This window comes from Cheilinus undulatus, linkage group 18 (genome assembly GCF_018320785.1).
Source record: "Cheilinus undulatus linkage group 18, ASM1832078v1, whole genome shotgun sequence".
In the NCBI taxonomy this organism is placed as follows: domain Eukaryota; kingdom Metazoa; phylum Chordata; class Actinopteri; order Labriformes; family Labridae; genus Cheilinus; species Cheilinus undulatus.
In genome coordinates this window covers 2,262,454-2,280,968 of record NC_054882.1, presented here as the reverse complement: position 1 = coordinate 2,280,968, position 18,515 = coordinate 2,262,454, and the positions used below count along the sequence as shown (strand labels likewise).

Below are 18,515 nucleotides of genomic sequence, written 5' to 3'. Positions count from 1 at the left end.
TAATGATCCGTGTCAGACAGACCAGGGCTTCTCTAGTTCTTAAATGTGACTTCTTCATCTGATAAAACAGAAGAAATCCTGAGCACACATAATCACACAGTGCTGTTGTTTTGCTGTTTGGGTGAAATAAAAGAATCCGTAATGAGTGTAGGGTGATGTTCGACTCTCGTACAGGCTGTTGTGTGCTGGCACGCTCGTTTGTGTGTGTGGCGTATACCATGTTCCACCTGGCAGACTCAGATCACATGCAAATCACAGCGGAGACAGAGACGCACATAAATATTCATCCACACGCATGCATATATTACGACACACATTTGCACTCCTCCACACACACATACACACACACACACAAAGCAGCGGTACAGTGAGAAGTCTCTGCAGCAGAGACGTGAAGCTGCAGGATTCACACGCTGACATGTTCTTTACTGCCATAAATGATGAAAATAAGAAATAACTTTGACTTTTTTTGGTTTAGAAAGCCAGGGAGGGTTAATACTCAACATTCTGATCAGCTGTAGACTTCTATTTTGCTTCCTGCACTCAGTTTTAAACATGTGAGTTTGGCGCGCACACATCGTTAGTGTCTTTAATCCTGCAGGCCGACTCCTGAAGCATCCTGAAAAAAAGGTGCTGGAAAATCAGATGAGATTCACTGCTTTAAACGAACTGTAATTTTGGATTCTGATTCTGTTCTGTCCTCTCCTTGGTCAGGTAATCCACATCACGGGGCGTCTGCGGATCAGGATGGCGTTGACGCACAGCCGCTCCGTGCCCAATCAGATCATGGGGATGGTGGTGGTGGCCCACGCCCTTCCTCCGCCAACGATCAACGAGGTCCGCATTGACTGCCAAATGTTCGTCACCCGAGTCAACATGGACCTCAAGATCGTCTACTGTGAAAACAGGTAGGAGTCCCGGTTTAACGCTGGCTTTAGAGAGGGTTAACCACCAGATTTTAAAACTTGTGCCCCATTTAATTTTTAAAATTGGGATAAAATAACAAAAAGCATCAAGAAGAGCTGGAGTTGCTCCAGTTGATGGCTCCAGCCTGCAGCTGTGAAACAGGTGGTAACTGGTTGAAATCAAACTCGCCGCTACTTCCACAAAACTCAACCGGTTCAAACCATTTAAACGTCAAAATAGCCAGCAAGATTATGACATTCTCACGTTTTCTCTTAAAAATTAATATTCATTGGACTTGATGATATTTTCAGTGATTTTCAAAAAAGTTGGGACATTTTGGGGCGCACCATGTACGCAGGCAGCCCGGGTTCAAGTCCGGCCTGTGGCACCATTTCCCGCATGTCTCTCCCCCTGTTTCTGAGTCTATCCACGGTCCTCCTCTATCTAATAAAGGCATGAAAAAGCCCAAAAATAAATCTTTAAAAAAAAAAAAAAAAAGTTGGGACATTTTTTGCCCTCATTCAAAGCCTTAAAATTCATTCATACTTCAACTCAGATTCTTCATTCAGACTTTAAAATATCCACAAGACATTCAGCTATGTCGGTATGATTCAGCTCCTTTATGTCATTCAGCGTTTCCTCACAGCGACCTTTCAAATTCCTTTAACCCAGTGATACTTAGCGCGTTTGACATTTTTTGTTATTTTTCACTCATTTTCCCCAACTTTTTGCTGCTTTTTGCCAAGGTTTATTTTTCTCTCTTTCCCACCTTTTTGCTGCTTTTTGCCAATTTTAGTCATTTTTCACTCATTTTCACCCACCTTTTTAAATTTTATAAATTCTTACTACATTGTAGGAAAGCCAGAGTTTAATGTCATATGTCTGCAGGGTTGTAAAAGTTTAAACACCAGAAATAGAATAATAAAAAGAAGCTAACAGACAACGACAGAGGTAGAGCAGCAACTCCTTTGTGACCTGAGAGGAACATGAGTTAGTTTGGTGGTTTATTTACGCCTTTACAGCCTGTTTAAAGGCTAAAGCCATCGGCTAGTTCAGTTCATACTCTGTGTCCTTACTAACCCTTTAGATCTTAAAAATAATGAATCATAGATCCACGTTTAAAGGACCAGGACTCTCCTTTTATTCCGCAGTATTTCCACTGTCCCTGCATTCAGAGCTGCTTTTCCAGGTATAAAGGAAAAGTTTCCTCCTTGTCGTAGCTTCTTATTCATGAAAAAGTCCGGCCCAATCCTCCTGGTTTAACAGTGACATACGTCGCTGATGATTCTGGCTCCTTCCCTCCGTCCACATAAAGCAGAAAGACATCAGGATCTCACCCAGGAGTTAACCAGACGACCAGGGCCGGGGAATATAAATAAATAAATAAATAAGCCCTCCATGTTTTGTTATAAAGAGAGAGAGGGAAAATGATAGTAGACAGATTGCTTTTTTTCGTGGGTGGAAAAAGGGACACGATGCGAGGCAGACGCTGATATTGAATGCGGTGCGACAGAGAGCGGCGAACAGACAAGCGTCGCTCCCATTACAGCCCCATTTTGAGGATGAGTTTCTAAGAGAATGAGAAAATGGGAGGATAGAGCGCTTCTCTTTTTTCCCTCCGAAGAACAGAGTGTGCTGTTATCTGCCTGCCAGACATTAGTCCCCCCCACCCGTCCTCCATCAGAACGATAGCAGGGAAATTGTTCTGTCTATCCTGTGGCAAATTTGTTCAAATTAAACCTTTTAAAAGCTGAGGTGTGTTACCTGTACAATAGGCAGACTTCAGTCTGTGTGGTGGGGTTATTAGCTCCTTCTTCTTCTCCTTCCCTGGATCTTTTTCATCACCAGGAGCTGAACTTTACAGCGGCTATCGTCCGCTACAGTGAGGAGTCAAGTTTAACCTCCTGAGACCTGAGCTTTTTTAGTTTCTCCCACTTACCTGGGACAAGTAGGAACTGATAAGTTAAAACATCAGCCTTGGGAATTTTTATTTCTAAAGTCCAAACAAATTCCTTTAAATTTCAAGGAAACATCCTTGTGAAAATTTCTGTGAAAATTCTTAAACATTTTATTAAAGTAAACCCCAATTTTCTTCAAATGGTCCTCAAATCTTTCAGTTAAAACATATCATAAAATTCCATGTAAAACCCAGAAATTTCAAGTGAATTCCTTAAAGAAACTTGGAAATTCCCCCTAAAATTTCTCTGCAAAATTTTAAATAAAATGTATAAATAAATTCCCGAAATTCCATGAAAACACAAAGTCCCAATCCAGTCCAGAAATATGCAAATAAATATCCCAAATTCCCAAGAAAATGCCAAAGAAATTCTAAGAAAATGTCCCCAAAAATTTCAATGAACTCTTCAAAATATGCAAACATTTTCCTAAGATGGATCTGCCGGATTAGATCCGCCCGGAATCTGGATGATTCATTGGCTTTGGAAAGTCAAGTCTGACCAGATCAAGATCAGGAGGCTCTGGCTGAATCTGGAACACTTAAATAGTAAAATTGAGATTACACACTTCAGGATTTTTTGGACAAATAGCATTTGCAGCAAGCCTTGAAACAGGCCACACCTCCAAGATCAATTAGAGGGTGAAATCTAATCTGAAATAGGGCTTGTATTATTAAATAAAAAGTGTTTTTGTTATCATAAAAGTGATTAGAATAGATCCCTTTAGTGCACTTAAACACAGAGACACTGATAGTTATGCAGCTCATTTTGGTGGCATTTGCTTTTTAAGGCTTTTTTGTTAGAGATAGGGCAGTGTCAAGTCCAGACTTGAACCCAGGCTGCACCTGTCAGCCAGGCCAGCTGCATCTCCTTGTGCATGTTTTATTGATCAGACTGTCTTTTTGACTTATTTGCACAGTTTAAGTGTTCACAAAAGCCTCCCAATCGTCTCTGAATCAAGCCGGTACTGTATCTCCTCCGTGTGTTCGCTACATGGAGCGTAAACATCCAAACCTCACTCCCAGCAGATCCATATTTCCCTCAGACTTCGTCTTCCAGCGTAAACTTTAACCTTGTTTTCCAAGCATAACTGATGAACTGACAGCTGCAGTGATTGAAATTTGACTTTCTGTCGATGTGAGCGATGAAAGGAGGATTATGTGGATGATGCTGCTGTTACATCACGTGCTGATGACCCAGATTAATTAGCTGTGATGTTGATGGTGTGACAGGAATTCATGCAGCCCGGTCTGAGTTCAAGGTAATTAGTACAAACACGGCCTTAAAGAGCTTACAAAGTGATATAATTATTATTTAGCCTTGCACTGCTGAATCATATTCCTTTAGACGTCGTATCTCTGAGGGGAGGCTGATGAAATGGACTCCAATATTTGAGAATAAATTACAGCAGTATATTCCCTCAGAGCGGCTTCACTATTTCACTAGTCTTTCACACAACTCCACCATGTTCCAGGCCTTGTTTTCTAACTATAATTGACTTTTTGTTCAGTTGTTTCACTTGATTTTGTTCTTTTTGTGACTCAGGATCAGTGACTACATGGATCTGACTCCGGTGGACATCGTAGGGAAAAGGTGCTACCAGTTCATTCATGCAGAAGACGTGGAGGGAATCAGACAGAGTCACCTCGACTGTGAGTACCGTCATCACCTGTCGGCATTCTCTGAACCAGTTATTCCCTCACTGAGGCTGGGCTGCAGGCCTGTTTGCACTGGGATGACTCAGGCTTGACTGTGCATGAAGGAGTCCCTGACTCTGACTGATGCATGCGGCCTTATTTTAGGGGGATGAAGCTCAGTATCAACAGTACGTGGTAAACTCTGATCTGGTGCTTGTCTACATTTAGCTACAGTAGCTTGATGTCTGTCTCAACCAGTCCTCACAGCTGTTACACTTCTCTCTTCAAACTCACAATCCTGCACTGAAGAAAGAGGGACTTTTGGAACCCTAATGTCAGATGTTGAATCTTAGGGTGCTTTCACACTAGGGGCCCGGTCCCGGATCTGAGTGCACTTGAGCCCAAAGTCCGGTTTGTTTTGGTAGTGTGAATGCAAACGAACCAGGCCCGGGCCCACTTGGGCCCACATCGTATCAGCTTTATCACATCATCGTAAAAACTAAACTTCTTTCTACAGCGCGGCAGTTTGTTCACATTTTTCCTCAATTAAAAGCGGAAATCATCAGAATCCAGCCAATAAACGGTCTGTTGTGACTCACCTTATGGATGAACACAAGTTGAAGTCAGTGAGAGGAGGTGCAAAGGCAATGAAAGTCTCCTGTCACCTCAAAAACCGCTGTATCTGTGCAGCGCGAGCCCATTTAATCCTCTGAGCTGTAGTAGATGTGCAGATACAAAGAGCGACGTTACTGGCGTCTTAAAACTGATTTTAATCATCCATGGCTGCAGGATGGACTTTTTCCCAGTTAAAAACAAAAACAATCTTCGTTCAGGTCATGACCCCTGTGGTTGCCATGGTAGCTTCTTCTTCTTTCTCCTCCTTTGCGGGGCTGTAAACCAGCTATGTGCATACCACCACCTGCTGTTTCAGACTGAGTAAATACGCAAGTGCACCCTGGCATGGTCCGATGTTGCTAGTGTGAAAGCAAGCCGGGGGGGAAGGGAGGAATCGTGCCGCGGCACGGTTCAAAACAACTGGGCCTAATGTGAAAGCACCCTTAGATATTAACCCTTTCGTGAAAATATTAGCTCATTTTAAATTTGATGACAGCAACCCATCTCAAAAAAGTTGGGACGGGGCAACAAAAGGCTTGAAAAGTAGGTGCTACTGATGAAAAGCAGCTAAGGGAGAATTTTACAACTAATAAGGTTCATTTTAAATAGGTCAGTAACATGGCTAGGTATAGCAGGAGCATTTTAGAGAGGCAGTGTCTCTCAGAAGTAAAGATGGGCACAGGTTTACCTGAAAAACTGCATCTAAAAATTGTGAAACATTTTCAGCAAAATGTTCCTCAATGTAAAATTGTGTAGACTTTGAATCCCTCCCCATCTTCAGTCCATAATATCATCAGAGGATTCAGAGAATCTGGAGAAATCTCTGAGCGAGGGATAAACCCAAAGGTCTGTGCTGGATGCTTTTGATCTTGGGGCCCTTCAGGGGCCACTGCATTAAAAACAGGCATGATTCTGTAACAGAAATCACTGCACAGACTCAGGAACGCTTCCAGAAATCATTATCTGTCAACACAGTTGGCCGTGCCATCCACCAATGACAGTTAAAGCTGGATAGTGGAGAGAAGAAGCCATATGTGACCAGGATCCAGAAACAGCGCCGTCTTCTCTGGACCAAAGCTCATTTAACATGGACCGAGGAAACATGGAAAACTGTTCTGTGGTCAGAGGAAACCACGGACGCCGTGTCCTGTAGACCAAAGAGGAGAGGGAGCATCCAGCTTGTTCTCCTGGCTCAGCTCTAAAGCCTGCATCTCTGATGGTATGGGGTTGCATTAGGGGCTATGGCGTGGGCAGCTCTAACATCTGGAGAGGAACTATCAATGCTGAGAAGTAGAGAGAGCTTTTAGAGCAACATATGCTCCCATCCAGACAACGTCTCTGTCAGCAAGACGATGCTAAACCACATACCACATCTATCACAACAGCATGGCTTCACAGGAGAAGATCCAGGACTGTTGAGCAGATAGAATCTTATATCAGACAAGAATGGGACAACATTCCTCCCTAAAAATCCCATCAGCTGGTCTCCTTACTACCTAGACGTTTACAGACTGCTGTTAAAAGATGAGGTGATGCAACAGAATGGTAAACATGGCCCTGTCCCAACTTTTTTAAGATGTGTTGCAGCCATCAATTCCAAATGAGTTAATATTTTTAATGAAATGTTCTATTGTGAATAAAATCTGGGTTTATGAGATTTGACAATCACATTTGCACAGTGTCCCAACTATTTTGGAATTGGGTTGTATGCAGGAAAAGCAATGTTGAAATTGCATCCACCTGCAGGGGTTTTTATTCTGTTACTTCTGTTATTCTTTGTTACCTCAAAATCGTCACAATTTAATTCAACAAAATAAAAAAAATCAATGTGATTTAAAAAGTAAATGTGACAAACCAGGAACTTTCTGTGGACACAGTCTGGGTAACACTGGAGCAATTATGGCCTGTTTCACATGTTCTAGCTGAAGTTTTCCAAGTCTGCAGTTTTCTCGTACCTGCAGGAAGTTTAGAGCTCAGAATAAATAAAGTCGTCCCAGGATTCAAACTCCTAATTACCCTTGAAAGCTCTGTGTTTCCTCAGCACCGACGGCATTAAGGCAGAAGTATTTCTAGATTAAACTTTCAAAGTAAAAGGCCACTTAGTGAATCTCTGCTCTCCTGCATCTCTGGAAAGTTCCCTCACAACAGCAGCGGTGGAGACTCTACAATCTTATTATCCTTGTCAGGAGGCATAATACACTCCGCCTCTCCGACACGCTCACACACACACTCACAGACGCCGAGGCAGAGGTTCGCCGTCCCCGTTTAGTGGCTGTCGGGATGATTTGCGTCGTGCTGTTTGTTGCTGCAGTGCGATCTTTACTGTGGTGGTAAAAGCTGAGGAGCTGCACGGCGTTTTCACGGCGTGTCGGAGGCGGTGAAGGCGCTCGGGCGGAACGCCAAACAATAACAACCATACGGCAAGGACAGCAAGGCATGATGGGAGTCAAACCCCAGACCACTGCAGTCAGGGTCTTCTGGAGACACAAAGAGCCATGGTCACTTTTAAAAAGTTATGAAAACTCTATTTGCTTGAGCTTTTATTCTCAACTACTTTCTATTTACTGATACTTTTCTGTCCACTGACCAGCTTTACATTCTTCCTGGTAGGGGTGGGACAAAATACCAATACAGTGATGTTTTTAACTGGTTTCATAAAGTCATAACAGCAGCAGAGCAGAGCAGGCTTCAGTAACTACAGAGCTACACTGATTAAGTCAGATGTAGCATAATGAGGTAGCTGGGGTGGAGGAGGGCTGCAAAGCAGCTAACAGAGGGTGCAGCAGAGTGTAGACAGGCTGTAGAGATGTAGACTGAGATTTTCCAGTACACTTCAAGCTGTGTGTTATGGATATTTTCCCAGAATGCCTGGGCCTTTCTGTGCGGAGTTTGCATGTTCTCCCCATGCACGCGTGGGTTCTCTCCTTGTACTCTGTCTTCCTCCCACCACCAAAAACATGCTCATTAGGTTAATTGGTGACTCTAAATTGCCCGTAGGTGTGAATGTGAGCGTGCCTGGTTGTCTGTCTCTATATATCAGCCCTGCGATTGACTGGCGACCAGTCCAGGGTGTACCCCGCCTCTCGCCTGATGACAGCTGGGATAGGCTCCAGCCCCCCCATGACCCCGAATGGGATAAGTGGTATAAAATTACTAGACTGATACGAAGCTTAAAAAGTTAGCTAAATATGCTAGTCTAGGTTATTCCAGATAATGTCGTCACTTTGTACTCTCTAGTAGAGGGCGGAGAAATAATAATATTGACCCGATTGAGGTGAAGCAGTTGAAATAATAATCACAATTCACATCTCGTATTCAGTGCAGAAGGGACTGGAAGTTGCAAAGAATCATGGGGACTAGGAATTAGGTGGATAGTCACGGTAGAACTGTCGAACATTTTTTGTGCATAAAACTGAGAACTTTTCATAGTGTAAACTCAAACATATCAACGAAACACAGAAATTATTAACGATATTTAAACAATCTAATCTGTTGGTCATCATTTATTTTAATTTATTACCGTATTTAGATTTCACTCAAAGAGTCATGTTTGAGTTTAACTGAAAAATATTGATCATTTCATCCCAAATACTCAGAATAATGATGTCTGCTGATTTTATTTAGTAAGAATACCTCAGTATAACTGTTACATTAACTCGGCCCTTGAATTATTTTTTAGGGTGAAGGGTTGAGGGTTAAAGTTAGAAATGATAAAGTAAAGTACAGGACACTAATAAGAAGATCAGCTAAACCAGTGACATTTAAATCGTGCTTAAACTGTGATTTTCCTGTGTGCAGATCTTCCTGAGTCACTGTAAAATCGGACAAAACTAAAAGATGTCCTACACGTCTAAAGAGGCGAAATAATCTGTCAAACTTTTTCAATTATCTTCTCCAAAAGTTCCCGAGATCCAGAGTGGCAATCAGGAAGTGACTCTACGGCGGCCTGACGGGGTCAAACAGAACAAGGAGGAGGGGGGAGTTTAGGATGTGTAAAACATGAAGAAAAGGAAGTGAAATATGGGTGGAGATTATTCGTCTCTGTCTGCGCTGAGGACGGAGGTCAGGAAGGCGAGCAGCAGCCGGCGGTTTAAATGACTGGGTTTTAGTGGAGCGTAGTCTAATACAGCACCTTCAGTCACCTCGCCTGCTCCTTTTATTCTTCCTTCTTTCAAAATTAATTTCCGCTCTGAAAGGGGAGCTTTCAGGAATGGATGGTTCGGGGCGCCGGAGGTGCTCCGTGTCTTTCCTTCCTTCATCCTCGCCGCCAAACCGAGCGCGCTCAGATTGGTCCGAAATCCGCCTTTCTTTGGGGCTTTTTAATTTGTGAACGTGCAGCTGATTGTGTGGGAGCTTTTTTTTTAGTGGTTCCACTGTTTTAGAAAATGTTTGGGGCTTTTGTGACTAATTGGGCTGTGGAAAATCTGGTTTATGTTTGACAAAGTGAAAGCAGAAAATTCTGAGATTTTCAGCCCAAAACTCTCCCTGAAGTCTTCATGCTGCTGTGGTTTGTGTGGCTTCAGTATCTCATGGAATATGTTTGCAGATCCGCTCATTGAGCTCATCACTGGAGTGTTTCTCTGTTTGTATTCGGCACCTATGGATGAGTTCAGACTGACAGTCTGGATGTTTGTGATCCCTGCTCTCTGCTGAAAACTTTATAAGGAAACTCTAACTGGAGGTGAAACAGTCTGGCTCCAAACGAGTCTAAAAGGCATTAATGAAGTAGTGCTAATATTAAAATGCATGAAATAGTGAACTTTTGCATGTCATTGTATGACAGATTCAGGAAGCTTCTATGCCTGGTATGACTGATGTATGCCAGATGAGTCATGGTCCTGTCACACCTGTGTCCAATCACCCCCTGTGTGTTTCGTTTCCTTGTTTCAGTCTTCAGGTTGTTGTATGTCTGCCATGTTTTCTGTTGCCCTCCTTGGTCATTTTTCATCCTGCATTTTGAGTTGGACTCTTTTATAACTCGTCTTTGCAGTTTGCAGTTCTTTTTGTCTCACGTTTCTGCAAACTCGGCAGGATGTGCAACAAAAGTACGGACAGATGTGCAGAAGGACATGACTCCAACTCTGCCATCAGGCAAATCCAGCTTGAAAACATGTGTGCCAAATACTGCGCGGACCAATCAGCATCATGTTAGGAGAAGGAGGTGGTTGCTGTGGGTGGGGCTAACCCCCAATTTCTATATACAGCGTGCACGCTATGGAACGCCGGCGAATCGTACTGCGGAGCACTTCGCTCCCTCTCTAGTCTATCAGAGCATTTCCATAGCCGGCGCTCCAGACCGGCAGCGGCGCGTGCCTGCAGCGACACTCCGCTCCGCTTCGTTTCAGATACGCTGCAGGTCTATTTTCAGTGCTGCCCGCTGCCAAACCTTGTAAATTCACTGTTGTTCAGAACAGCCATGCACAATCAAGAATTAGGGGGAAAAATGGGAGAGTTTTCTGGGGCCCAGCCAAACTGGGGGCAAGCAAAATCATGGACCATTGTAAAGTTAAGCTGTAGCCCTCTTATAAAAAATGTAAATCCTTTGGTTGGAAACAGAATTAAAATACATTGGAAATAGGTGAAATGGGTTAATAATGGCAAGAAATGGTGGGAAAGGTGGTGAAATTGGATTTTAAAAATAGAAGAAATAGATTAGAAATTGCCAAATATTAGATAAAAGTGGCAAAATAACAAAAAAAAGGCAAAAATGGGTTAAAGTGGCATATTAAGTGGTAAAAGGGGGATTCAAAAGTGGCTGACATGACGTTAAAGCAGCAAAAATAGGTGGAAATTTGGTGAAATGGGATGAAAATTGATATAAACTGACAAAAAAAGGCTTAGCTGAGGCAGAAAAAGTCAGAAACTGGCAAAAATGAGCATATCAAATTGTGAAATGTGGCTTATAAAGTGGTTAAAGGGAATAATAGTGGCAATAATGTGCCAACAGAGCCAACAATAGGCAGAGAGTTGCAAGAATTGGTTTAAATGTGGAAAAAACAGGCAGAAAAACAGTGCTGGAAAGGGTTTAAATGGGCAAAAAAAAAAGAGTTTTCAGTTGCAAAAATGTGTTAAAATTGACCAAACTGGTGGGAAAAAGTGATGAAGATGGGCTAGAATTTGGCAACAGTATGATTAAAAAATGTTCTTAGTTTGTTTAGGGCATCTGAAGACCCCATCTCAGTGTCTCGCGACCCCAAATGGGGTCCCGACCCCAACATTGAGAACCCCTGGTCTAGACAAATGAATGGATGAATGAACATATGCAAATGTGTGATGCTTACAGGATGGATGTAACACAGATGTCTGGACAAACCTATGACTGATGGTTGAACAAAGGGTGCTTTATAGATGATGTAGAATGGATTTATGAACGATGTATGACAAATGTACAGGCGACTATAAGGATGGATATTTGCTAACGTAGCATAGATGTACGACAGATGTACAGCGGATGTAAGAATGGATGTCCAACCATTGAGGAGTGGTTGAACGATGGATGGACAGACAGATGTAAGGCAGCTGTAGGGACGACTGTATGGACATAGGTACAGACAGATGTATGCATGGATGTAAGACCGATATAAGGCTGGATATACAGCAGATATATGACTGATGTGCAACATTCACCTGGAGATTTGCATGGACAGATGTAAAACAGATGTTTCATAGATGCATGACTGATGTACAACGAATTAACAGATGCATTTATGGACAGATACATTATGGCAGTGGTTTTCAAAGTGTGAGGCGGGCCTCCCCTGGGGGGCGCCACAGAGCTTTAGGGTAGGCGCAGAACCATCAACCAGAAAAAAGGTGATTTGCTTTGCTAACCTCTGCTGTGCATGGAGCAAAATGAATAGACTTATAGTTACTATAGGGACTATGCTATAGAGCAGTGTTACTCAAACAAAGAGCCAAATAGTTGAAAAATACCTTTGCAAGAGCCACAATCTAAGAGGTGAAAAGTGGCAAAAACAGCTTAAAGTAGCACTAAAAATAGGTTAAAGGTGGCAAAATGGTCAAAAAGCAGCAAAAAATGTGTGAAATTGGGGAGAAAAAGTGGAAACATGGTCAGAAAGCAGCAGAAATGGGTGAGCAGTGACAAAAAAAATGAGTGGAAAGTGACTAAAATAGGCAAAAAAAAGAGGAAACAAGTGGTATGTAACGGCAAAGGGTAGCCGAAATGATTGAAAGTGACAAAAACATGCTGAAAAAAGGTAAAAAGAAGGGATTACAGTGGCAATATATTGGTAATACGTTGCAAAAAAAGTGTAAAAATGGGCGAAAAAAGTGGGGTAAAGTGTTATTTAATGGCAAAAGATAGCTTAAATGGGTGAAAAGTTGGCAAACAAAAGGTCAAAAGGGAAAAAATGGGATAAAGTGTCAAAAAGAAGTGGCAAAAATGGGCAAAAAAAGATGAAACAAGTGGTATTAAATGGCAAAAGGTATCTTAACTGGGTGAAAGTGACAAAAACATGGTGAAAAAAGACAAAAATGGGATAAAAGTGGCAAAAAGAAGAGGCTAAAATTGGCAAAAACTAGGAAAAAAAGTGGTATTTAATGACAAAAGGTAGCTTTAATGGGTGAAAATTGGGAGAAAAATGGTGTAAAAGGCCAAAAATGGGATCAAAGTGGCAAAAACTGGGTAAAAAGTTGCAAAAAAGTGGGAAAAAAGGTGGTATTTAAAGGCAAAAGATAGCTTAAATGGGCAAAAAGCAGCAAAAAAAATGTGAAAAAGGCTAAAATGGGAAAAAAATGACAAAAAGAAGAGGCAAAAAAATGAAACAAGTGGTATTTAATGACAATGGGTAGCTTCAATGGACAAAAAGTTGCAAAAAATTGTTTAAAAAAGGGCAACAATTGGGAAAAAAGTGGCAAAAAGACATCGCAAAAATGAGCAAAAAAATTGGGGAAAAAAGAGCTATTTAATGATGAAAGGTAGCTTAAATGGACAAAAAGGTGAAAAAGGGCAAAAATGGGATAAAGGAGGAAAAAATATGGAAAAAGAGGCAAAAAGAAGTTGTAAAATGGCCCCAAAAAACATGAAAAAGGGTATTTAATGGCATTAAAACTGAATAAGAGGGAAAGGCAGATGTTTAAGGACATTTGCAAACCAAAATATCCAAAATACATTAATGTTAAAAATGTTTAAAGATTAGACATAAATGTTTGAAATGTTGTCTAATTTTGTTTTCAATGTGAATCCTTTCTGTGGGTGGGGGTCCACTGAATGAATAAGGCTCACTCTCACACACTTTGGAAACCCCTGCATTATTGGTATACAACAGATGAATGTAAGGACAGATGCATGGATGGATGTTCAGGTAGATGTTTAATGCATGCACAGACAGATGAATGGGTTTATGACTGAATGTGTAACAGATTTATGGAGATATATGGACAGATGTATGGAAGGATCTACAGAAAACATCTCAGGCCCTTGGTGGAGCCTGCAGAAATGCTGAAATGCTCCTTTAAACTTTATGGAGCACAGAGGTTCGGGATTCAGTATCTTAAAAATGGAAACCTTTTCCCGTGATTAATCAGCAGAGAAAAGGTCTCTGATATTCATACTCTTGCAGTCACTTTATCCTGCGTTTCTGGAAGATTGCTCTCTGAATTTTTGTGCAAGCACACAAAATAATCCTGTTTTCTCAAAGCAAACTTAATGTTGTCCAGCAGCTTCAGATTAAAGGTGAGAAAAAGACTCGGTGCCGTTTTCTCTCTCTGATTTTGCAGAACAGCAGCAGCTCGCTGCCTCTGATTTTTCTGTGGGATTTATCTCCACGTCTGCGCTCGGTTCCCCCGCTGCTGCAGGAGTCGGATAGTTAGGGAATCGATCAAGGTGTATTTTAGAGGGATAGCCTGTTCTCTCAACAGGGATCTAAATTTTAAAAGGCTCCTTTTTAAGTGGAGGACGAGGCGTGATCCCTCTCTGTGAAAAGGCGTCGCTCCCTAAGTCTCTATCATTACCTGCTGACAGCCGGTCTTAGCTCGGGTCAGATCTCAAAGTCAATCTGTCCTCGTTTCCACTCCGAGAACAGAGAGAAGAGAGACGAAGAGACAGGGGCTGAACTCGTCTGCTCACAAAGAAAGCGAGGGAACGGGAAGAGAGTGATTTGTAGGCAGAGAAGGCAGAGAAATACTCGGCACAGGGGATGAGCCTGGAGATTCGTCTTTTCTCCGAGAAATGGGAACGACTGATTTGAAGATACAGAAAAGGAGGAACGGAGCACAAAATGCTCTTTTCTCATGGAGGTAGAGGGGAAGTGTTGCAGCGACGTTTTTATAAGAAAGAATGAGACGCTATGGTGATCAAACTGCAACGGCCGAAGCATTTAACATAAAAAAACAAGTGCATCAAATTGAACAAGATCATGCATGTGTCTTGCAGCATGGGTTTTCTTCTGCAGCAGGATTCTGTGGCTGGATTTAGAGTAAACTCCTGGGCTGGTGCAGGTCATTTGATGCTGTCAGCCACTGTAAAAGCTCTCTTTTCTCACAGAGGCAGAAGAGGTGGAGAGAGGAGGGAGAGAAGGTGCTGCTGCTTTTGGAGAGGAATGGGTAAAAAGAGATGCAGACCTCTGTAAAGGCATCTTTAGAAGTGCATGAAGAGAAAAGAATAACAGGATGTACTTTTTTCTTACAATAAGATCTTAATCTGGAGGCTAGGCAAACTTAATCAAATCCAGATTTAAATCTCCATCCTCTTGCTCATTGCTCGGTCTGCATCACTTCTACAGTTCTGCTAAATGCTTCAGGTGGTTTTGATGCCAGTTCTGCTCCTTTCTGCTCCTCTGTGAAAAGGAAACACAGAGTTGCATGTCAGCTCCATGAGAAGGCCTCTGTGTAGCTGCAGGGTGACGCAGACCTGTAGTAGCCAGGGCTTTTCAACGTGAGAGAGTGAGCCTCCTCTAAGAGGAAAGGTTGACCCCCACCCACAAAAAAGATTCAAATTAAAAAACAAAATTAAACAACATTTCAAACATTTATGTCTAATCAATAAACATTTTTAACATTAATATATTTTAGATATTTTGGTTTGCAGATGTCCTTAAACATCTGCCTTTCTCTCTTATTCAGTTATAATGCCATTAAATACCCTTTTTCATATTTTTGGGGCCATTTTACAACTTCTTTTTGCCTCTTTTTCCATATTTTTTCCACCTTTATCCCATTTTTGCCCTTTTTCACCTTTTAGTCCATTTAAGCTACCTTCTGCCATTAAATACCACTTGTTTCATCTCTTGTTGCCCGTTGTTGCCACTTCTTTTTGCCACTTTATCCCATTTTTGCCCCTTTTTCACAATTTTTTCCACCACTTTTCACCCATTTAAGCTATTTTTTGCCATTAAATAACACCTTTTCCCACTTTTTTGTCCATTTTGACACTTTTTTTGCAACTTTTTACCCATTTTTGCCTTTAATCACTATTTTTCTCCCAATTGTCACCCATATAAGCTACCTTTTGTCGTTAAATTCCATTTTTTTTCTAGTTTTTGACCATTTTAGCCACTTCTTTTTGCCACTTATCGCATTTTTGCCCCTTTTTCACCATTTTTATCCCAATTTTCACCCATTTAAGCTACCATTTGCCACTAAATACCACTTGTTTCCTCTTTTTTCTAATTTTTGCCACTCTTGACTGCTTTTTGCCCATTTCAGTCATTTTCCACTCATTTTTTTTGTCACTCCTCACCCATTTCTGCTACTTTCTGACCATTTTGCCACTTTTAACCTATTTTTATTTACTATAAGTCTATCCATTTTGCTCCATGCCCAGCAAAGGTTAGGAAAGCAAATCACCTTTTTCTGGTTTATGGTTCTGCGCTTCCCCTGAAGCTCTGTGGCGCCCCCCAGGGGATGCCTGCCTCACACTTTAAAAAAACACTTTTCTAGGTGATTTTTATGCCGGTTCCTGGTTCTTTCTGCTTCTCTGTGAACAGGAAACCATTTCAACTGAAAGCAAGTCTATTATAATGATTTTGCTGCAGTGCAAAGAGTACAGGGAGGAGACATCAGGGCATATAGAAAGTATGGCTGCTGAATCAGCTGATGCAGATGATGGAGGAATTCTTTGCATTTCTTTGGCCACTGAGACATGGAGGAGGAAATGCATGTGGATGCCAGCAAATAGATTTGTTGTGTCACCATCTGCAGCCATTTAAATTATGGCAGAGCACACACACAATGCCTGCAGACATTGCTCTGAGTGCCAATGCTACCCAGCAGACCAATCACAGGGCTTGCAGCCTGCAACATTGCAACACATGGTAACATCCTGAAGAGCTGAATGTCAGCTCCATGAGAAGGCCTCCGTGTAGTTGCAGGGTGAGGCAGATTTATAGTATCTGCTATGGCGTAGAGCTTGACTAACCCAAGCATCTTTAGAGCGGAGCTTTCTCTGCCAAGTAGAACTGTTTATCCATTTTGAAATAAAATGTTGAAACGCATGAGAAGAGTGTTCCCGACTAAGCTCAGATTCATTTTGCATTAATCACAGACGGCTGTGATGCAAAATTTGAGGAAAATATATAAATTTTATCAAATTTTATTTTTGTTTTAAATCACGAAGGTAGAACTAATTAGGATCAAAATCTTGATTGCTTTTAAGCTTGATTGGACGCAAACATGGAAGAAAAGAGGAGACAGAGAAAGACATTCAAGCATGCAGAGACAGCGGGAGACAACAGATGATGATGGAAAAGAGAGAGAGAGACTGAGCGAGTGAGTGAGTGAGTGAGCAAGCGAGAGAGAGAGAGAGGCAGTGGGAAAGAAAGAGAGAGAGATGAGCACAGAAGTGAAAGCTCGGAGGATTTAAGCCTGCAGGCGTTTTAGCAGAGCTCGTCTCTCTGGACTAACAGAGCCTTTAATGAACACACACACTCACACACACACACAGAAAGGCATTTTTAAAACTCTGCAGACTAAACAGACACACACCTGTGAAGATCTCCACACTGATAGTTTTAGAAAACACACAGAAAGTCTGCAGGGACGACAGAGAAGCATGAGCAACCTCAGCGACAAAAACCAACACAAATGTGGACTGAGACATCTCAGTTCACTTTTCAGAAACTTTTTAGGATTCAGATGGGATCACTCAGATTTCTGACAGCTTTTACAGCCATGAATGACCTTATTGATGACCTGCATGCATGAACACAGGTGGGGAAAATGGGTTAAAGGTGAGCTCAGAGCAAACTGGAAGTCCAGCAGTTCAAAAGGAGAAAACGGAGCATGAGCGAGTACAAAAATGGAGTAAAGAAAATGTTTAAAGAGAGGGATGAAGTGGGAGTAAAAGACAACGGTGTGACATTGAGTGAAAGAGAGAAAGAGAAGGAGAGCTGACGAGGAAATGAGGAGAAAAAAGGGAGGTGGAGAGGCTTTAAAAGGGAATAGGACTGCTTTAATCTATCGCTCTCTCTCCTGCAGCCTCAGGCGAGCCTCCAGCACTCTCTCTCTCCCTCTCTCTCTCTCTCCTCCTCCTCTCCTTCATTAGGGGGCGATCAGAGATCGGTTGATTTAGCAGACAGCGTTCACATGTAAATCTCACCTGCACGACTGGTGACACAATCCCAAGTTTGTCCCTTCCAACAATCTGAGGCGACCAAATCAGCAGATATTTGTCCTCATAATCCTCCAGTGTGGCCAGTGGTGGACTCACAGAGGGTGCAAGGGGCCGCTCGCCCCCTTTAGTGCCCTAATCATTTAAAAATCACAGCTAAAGTTCTTTCTCGTATGCCCCTGTAGATAAAAAAATCTTTCACTTTCTACTAAAATACAAAAGAACTGCATCTCACATGCAATTGAAATAAAACTACAAACTATACAAACATACTTTAACAATATTCTATAAAATATAATGTCTAACATCTCAACAATAATACAGATACTCACAGCATTGCTCATCCTGTGCTTAAAGTGGTTGGCAGTGGGTTGTCCTGTTAACAACTCCCCACAAACAAAGCCCACCCACGAAAGTTTTAAAGCCCACCCACGAAAACCAAGAAAGTCCACGCTTGAAGTGGCGAACGCCTCTAGGCAACACAATATCAAATATCCTGAAGTCATAAAAATGTAAAAAATATAAAGAGTGAAAATAACTAGATCAGAAGAAATGTGGGAAAACATAATTTTGTGTTTTCGTTTCATATTTTCAATTCGAGTTTTACAGTTAAGACTTCAATCTATCATTTGGAGTTTTATTTCATATTTTGACCTTTTTCAATTTATTATTTTCTCTTTTTATTTCATATTTTGACCTTTTCAAGTTATACTTTTGACTTTATCTAAAATTTTGACCTTTTCAATTTTTAATTTTGACCTTGATATCATTTTTTGACCTTTTAAGTGCACCATTTTCAATTTTAAGTCGTATTTTTGCCTTAAAAACATGACT

The 18,515-nt window shown here is 41.6% G+C and overlaps 1 protein-coding gene across 1 annotated transcript in view; it reads left to right on the top strand.

Moving 5' to 3' along the window:
• Positions 1-18,515, top strand: part of LOC121526387 (neuronal PAS domain-containing protein 3) — a 471,697-nt gene that overhangs the window by 433,737 nt on the left and 19,445 nt on the right. Inside the window, exons 8-9 of the mRNA XM_041812958.1 lie at positions 715-908; positions 4,407-4,513. Coding sequence (XP_041668892.1) covers positions 715-908; positions 4,407-4,513 — 301 coding nt within the window. The remainder of the gene's footprint in view (positions 1-714; positions 909-4,406; positions 4,514-18,515) is intronic.